This window comes from Vanacampus margaritifer, chromosome 7, assembly GCF_051991255.1.
Source record: "Vanacampus margaritifer isolate UIUO_Vmar chromosome 7, RoL_Vmar_1.0, whole genome shotgun sequence".
NCBI lineage: Eukaryota > Metazoa > Chordata > Actinopteri > Syngnathiformes > Syngnathidae > Vanacampus > Vanacampus margaritifer.
In genome coordinates this window covers 76,020-82,161 of record NC_135438.1, presented here as the reverse complement: position 1 = coordinate 82,161, position 6,142 = coordinate 76,020, and the positions used below count along the sequence as shown (strand labels likewise).

General features: G+C 48.7%; 1 protein-coding gene across 1 annotated transcript; it reads right to left on the bottom strand.

Annotated features, from left to right (window-relative positions):
* Positions 1 to 1,034: 1,034 nt before the first annotated feature.
* Positions 1,035 to 5,998, bottom strand: polr3f (polymerase (RNA) III (DNA directed) polypeptide F). Its single transcript, XM_077571859.1, has 9 exons — positions 5,618 to 5,998; positions 4,297 to 4,414; positions 4,146 to 4,213; positions 3,993 to 4,060; positions 3,807 to 3,919; positions 3,528 to 3,671; positions 2,673 to 2,780; positions 2,408 to 2,599; positions 1,035 to 1,678 (listed from the first exon to the last, which is right to left on the bottom strand). The coding sequence occupies exons 1-9, from the start codon at positions 5,677 to 5,679 to the stop codon at positions 1,601 to 1,603; spliced, it is 951 nt and encodes a 316-aa protein (XP_077427985.1). The 5' UTR covers positions 5,680 to 5,998; the 3' UTR covers positions 1,035 to 1,600.
* Between the last annotated feature and the right edge of the window lie 144 nt (positions 5,999 to 6,142).

Genomic DNA, 6,142 nt, shown 5'->3' with positions numbered 1-6,142 from the left:
TCATCATCACCATCATCATCATCATCATCATCACCATCATCATCATCATCATCATCATCATCATCATCATCATCACCATCACCATCATCATCATCATCATCATCATCATCACCATCATCATCATCATCATCATCATCATCATCATCACCATCATCATCATCATCATCACCATCATCATCATCATCACCATCATCATCATCATCACCATCATCATCATCATCATCACCATCATCATCATCATCATCATCATCATCATCATCACCATCATCATCATCATCATCACCATCATCATCATCATCATCATCAGTTGGAGACGGACGGGGTGGACCTCAAACGGAACAGCCTGCAGATTGGAAAGCTGCGCCATAGGTGTCAAACTCCGGTCCTGGAGGTTTTGGATGTTTCCCTTCTCCAACACTGCTGATTCATATGATCATCTCATCAGCAAGCTCTGCACAAGGCCTGTTAACGATCCCCTTGATTGGAATCAGCTTGTGCTGGAAGAGGGAAACCTCCAAAATGGGCCCTCCAGGACCGGAGTTTGACACCCATGGACTGTAGAGAACTGGAAAGTCAACAAGCCTTCAAGAAGTGTCCACTTGGTCGTCACGGAGCAGTAATTGATGCACTTGAGCACTTATTGCCATTTGGGCCACCGATTGTTCTCAACTTTTCTTTCAATTGTTTGAGGTGAGGAAATGACACCCACGTGCGTTTCTCGTGACTTTTGGAGATTGTCCAAATGATGAACTGATGTCGAGTTACGTCACGTTGAAGGTCAAACAACTGAAAACATGTTTGATATGAAATATTTTTCAAAGTAGCCATCCTTTGCTCTGCTTCCCTTTTTTTTTAATGTCTGGGAACTTGCAAGGCCTTTCGGGCGACGACCTTTCGGGCGACGACCTTTCGAAGCTGGTCCGGAGAACGTCGACCCGTTTGAAGTCAAACAAACTTTTGCCATCACAACACAAAACGTCTTTCGTTTCTCTTGAGATATTACGAGAACCCAAAAAATGTCTCCAAGTCCTCAATGTTGGCAAGAAGTTTATTTCCTTTTTGCCTGTACATGAAGTTCAACTCGAATGTTCTCGTTTTCTTTCTCTGTTGACGCGATTCATTTGATTGACATGCAAATAATAATCCTTCAAAAAAAAAAGCCGGCAACTTCATTTCGATTTCTCCACTGAACAACTTGTAAAAGTAAAACTACATGAAGAAATTGCTAATGAAGCTTCTTTTTTATTATTATTTGAAGGTATCGATACTTGTGGAGGACGCCGATAGCGATCACCGCTCAATAAATCCTCCTGCGTTGTCGTCAAACTGCAGCCCGAGTGCCAAACCATCCGTCGCTTGCTTGACAAAGGGAAGACCTTCTTCACAATTGCAGAACGCCATTTTTCACATCAAGAGTATCGCTACTTGCTATCGGCGAGCGCTCAAACGGCCGATACTTGTACTGGTATCGGTGCGAACAAACGTGCAATGGAACGTGTCAAATGTTTTGAATTCCTCTCCCAAGTGTCGACATTCCCGATAGGAAGAGCCACTTTTCAAGTCCCGCCTCCAAGCGCGCGTTACCCACAATGCAACGGCGTCAGAAGTCCAGCCACTGGTCCAAGTAGACGCAGTTGGACGGCGAGATCTCGCCGCCTTGGTGACAGTCGTGGAAAACCTGCCGGCAGAAAAACAACAAGGTTGCGCCTCAAAAACGTGGACAAGCAACTCCGAGCGCGGTCGCACGCTTTGGATGACAAATAACAAGGAAACAGAAGAACACGAAAAAAAAAAACATTTGCTTCACAAATTGAATGAACAAACAAAAATGCTTTTTGAAAGACAAAAACGGAGACTGCATTTGACATTGACAACTAAAGACAGCCAAAAAGTCTTTGCTGATGAATTGAATGCGAGAAACTTTGGGGACGATTTGAAAGCGCGTGTGCGTGTGCGAGACACAGACGTGACGTCATCTAGCAGCAGCCAATAGAAAAGCTCCTTCCGATGATGTCACTCCAAACTCCCATCAAATACAATGCTAGGTAAGAAATGCATTCTTTGGGTCATTTTAACATGATTGCGCACAAATAATACACATTTGGGAAAGAAAAAAAAAAACGAATACCGAAAGTAAAATGAGGCTTTATTTTTTTTTAAACAACTAAAACGAACAGAACTCAATTTAAAAACAAAACAAAATAAAAAGTAACTAAAATTCCTAAACTAAATGATAACCCTGGCCCCCACCCCGCACCTTCTTCATTTCTCAGGTTTTCGGGGCACCATTTTGGGCAATGTCGCCCTCTGCTGGCGACTGAAATTAACAGCAAAGGCGCAAACGGGGCCGGTTAGGGTTGAAAGCCGACATTTGACCTGCTGCTGAAATGAGACGTTTGTCTGGTACCGGGCAGAGTCCGCAGGGCGTCTTGACCAGGCCGGTGGGCGCCACCAACGCGTTGACGGCGCGGTACAGCTTGATGCGTCCGTCCACGCTGCCCGCCGTCCCCTCCTTGGCCACCATCACCGTCATCTCCACCTTGCCGTCGTACACCAGCGTGTCCAGGATGGTCTCCGTGTCGTCCATGGACAGCTCCACCTGCCCGGCGCGGCGCGGTTGTGGGTCAGAGGTCAAGGAGCGGGGGCGGGGGCGGGAACGGGGGCGGGCCTACCTTGCTGATGCCCAGCTCGCTGATGTACTTCCAGATTTGGTGGGAGGTGGCAAAGGAAGTGCTCCTCTGCATCATGGGGCTCTGCGTGCTGTCCTGCGCCGACTCCGCCTGAAAAAAGCGTGAGCCCGTCACGTGACGCGTAACGTGAGCTCGTCGCGTGAGCTCGTCGCGTGAGCTCGCCGCGTGAGCTCGTCACATGACGCGTAACGTGACGCGTAACGTGAGCTCGCCGCGTGAGCCGCCCGCTCCGGCCGTAGAAAGTAAAGTGCGGGCACGCTTTCAGACGGACGCCATTTTCTTTCTTTTCCCGCCATTTCTAGCCTCCTTCCCTTTTTCCTCTGGCTTTCCATTTCGAAGCGTATTGAATTCTTCTTCTTTCTGGAATTGCCGAGAAGACAAAATGTGGTCTTCAACTTGGACACAATTCACCAACATCCATTTCAAGCGTCTGCATTAGCGACGTGCAACGATTCCCTCAAAGCCAATTCAATTTGATTTTCCATTTTCAGTTCCCGATTTCAATAAAAAAAATGTAAAAAAATTTGCAAAATGACTAATTTGATAACCAAAAATGTTTTTTATTTTATCATCTGCATTTTGGCTCGGTTGCATCCCTAGCGACCTTTCAGGATCCATTTCAAGATCGCTTCTTAATTATCGGATGTGCTTTGAGCAGACGGTCGCACCCTCACCCGATCGAACCACTTTTTAATTGTGTTGCATGGCGACGCCGTGTCAAACTGGGTGACAACATGGCGCCCTCCCGTCACGGTCAACACTTTGCTTACTGCGGCTTTGCTGGCGCCGCCTCAATTTGAGCCAGGACACGCGTGACGTGGCCTGGCGTGACGTCACCTTGTCGTGCAGGAACTTGAAGCACTGCTGGTTCAAAACCTCCACGAACTCCGACTCAAAGTCCTGGTCGCTGTACCAGGCGCCGCCGGTCACGGAGCGGTCGGGCTGCACGTTGAACAACATGTACACTTTCTTCTTGGACGCCTGCGCACGCACGCACGCACACACAAAAAGTCTCATTCAGCATTTGAGAAGCTGACATTTTCCCGCCCAAATACTTGAAAGGGGACATTTGGACATCCTTGGCGGTCCAAATTCAAAGTGCTCAGTCCGACTCACCGCCACAGACTTGACAGCTTTGATGAGCTTTTTGCTCTCCAGGTTCTTGAGGATCTTGTTGATCTCGGTCAGAGGGAGGTTGCTCTTGAAGCGGATGTCTCGGCTCCAAATGCCTGCGCACATTTGCACGTCTCACGTTCACACGTCTCTCGTTCACACGCAACTTCCTCTCTCTCTCTCTCTCACCTTTGTTTGCGGCGTCTTCGATGATCTGGTACACGAGCTTCTCCTGGTTATCCGAACCTTTCATCTTGCTGACATCACACGCACAACGGGTCACATGACGCGGACAACACACGTGCGCTGGTGGCGTTGCCTGCCACTTTCTCGTGGCATTACCTGGCGCTTGTCGCGTCCTTCAGCCTGTAGAGAAGACCGCTGCTGTTCTTGAGCAGATCCAGAACGCCCTGCCAGGTCGCGCAGAGGTCAGGCAGAAGCGAGGGAGGAGACGGACGCCGACGGACAGACGGACAGACGGAGACCTACGCACCAGCGACAGCAGCTTGTTGATGGCGGCGGCCCTCTGCCGGGGGTCCAGGTGCGGCATGTCGTTCTGGACCACCTCGTCCGTGATGCCGTGCGGAAACTGCTGACACAGCGCCTTGATCCTGAAAACAGGTCGGGGTCGCGGACGGACGTCAGACGTCTTCTTCTCTGAAACGGACGGACGCTTCACAAACCCCTACGGCTGCTTTGACGAGCGCGACGTGCTGCTAACTGCTATCCAGCTCTTTCTGTTCCCGCCTCAAAATGTGCGATTGTGGCGTTTCATATGCCGTCATTTGTTTCAAGGTCACCTTCGCAGGTGCGCCGGCCTCCATGATTCCCGCCAGCCCCCAATGCGTGCTCAAAGGCTGAAAGTAAGTCAATCGACTGCTACTGAAAGTTGGCCATATGTTGAGCAGGCACAGTACAAATGGTCAGTCCCCAGACCTCAACCCCACTGAGAAGCTGTGGAGCCGAGCACGGGATGTTTTGGAGAAAAGTGCTCGAATTGTGCATTCTCCCATCTTGTCAAACATCCCTGGACAAGATGCGGTGCTGTTTTGCCGTACAAAGTATTCATAACATGGCTGCTCACATGAGTTGATGTCAACTGTTGGTCCTGTTATTTGGGGAGGATTTTTTTTTTGCACTCACACACATATGTGGTCTCCCTGGCAAGAAGCGAACTCACGCCAACCTGCACCGGTAACCCCTCCGCCACCCGGAGCCCCTCCCCCGCTGTCAGGTGGGCAGCGGCGGATCATCTGAGTGACGTCACGCACCTTCAAACACTTTTCAGTCTACACTGCAGGCCAGGATTGGCAACTTCAATCATTTGTTTTCATCACGTGACACCGCCCACTTTTTAAGGCTACTGAAGGTAGAATATTCCATTTCGAATCGCTACTGCCACCTGCTGATGACAAATGAAACTGCACATACCCTTCTTCACGTACACATCGCGCACATGACGTCACACCCACAGACAGGGCGCGGGAAATTCGAACCCGAATTCAGTCTGAAAACTATTGGCCAGAGGCTTACAGGAGTGGCCATTGCGAACGGCTCAGGTTTTAATCTACTAATTAGAAGACATTTCAGTCTTAAATGGTCAAATAAAAAGGCAACTTTAAAGACATTCTGAGGGGGAAAAGTTCCCTATCGCAGCTTTAAGCACCAGTAACTGTCAAGTTCCCCTAATGTACGAACCGTCGAATGACGAAGGGTTGAAGCGGCGAAACCAAAACATGTCAACATCATCACTTGATGAAATGCGCGACGTAAAGTGACTTGAAAGTTTTAAAGCTCCAACCAAAGTGTCTGACCTGTTTTCAATTTCGGCGGGTTCACAGATATTGGTTTCCTTCTTCACTTTCACTTCCGACATCTTGAACGTCCTCTTGGCCACTCGATAGTTTAGATTTTAGACTTGACTCACTGACGAATGTTGTTGTCGTTTTAGCCGGTTAGCTGCTAGCCAGCCATGCTTCAATTTGGTTGTTGTCCTAAAAAGCTAACACAAGACGCGGGGACGTCTAAAACTATCGCCTGATCGAAACGATACCATTTTGCAACATTTGCCGAATGAGAAAACACACCGTTAGCGTCCTCTTAATGTTATTATTATTCGTGAATATGTTTTGTCGTCGTCGTACTAAATGTGATTGCCTGGTAGCTGGAACCGGAAACCGCTGGCCGGGGTCCTAAAAAGCAACACAGACATGGGGACGTCCAAAATATTGCCTGATCGAAACCATACTACAGTAACATTTTCGGAGCGAATAACAAATGCACAAAACCATCTGGACTTGGTGGAATATTATTTGACAATGTGAGAACCTGTTTTCTGT

What these genes read in the sequence shown, in the direction of transcription:
- polr3f (XM_077571859.1), bottom strand. Translation starts at nt 5,679, where the DNA reads ATGTCGGAAGTGAAAGTGAAGAAGGAAACCAATATCTGTGAACCCGCC. An exon ending in AAGGACGCGACAAGCGCCAG is followed by an intron (nt 4,061 to 4,145) that starts GTAATGCCACGA and finishes GTGTGATGTCAG; the next exon opens with CAAGATGAAAGGTTCGGATA. An exon ending in GCGAGCTGGGCATCAGCAAG is followed by an intron (nt 2,600 to 2,672) that starts GTAGGCCCGCCC and finishes CGCGCCGGGCAG; the next exon opens with GTGGAGCTGTCCATGGACGA.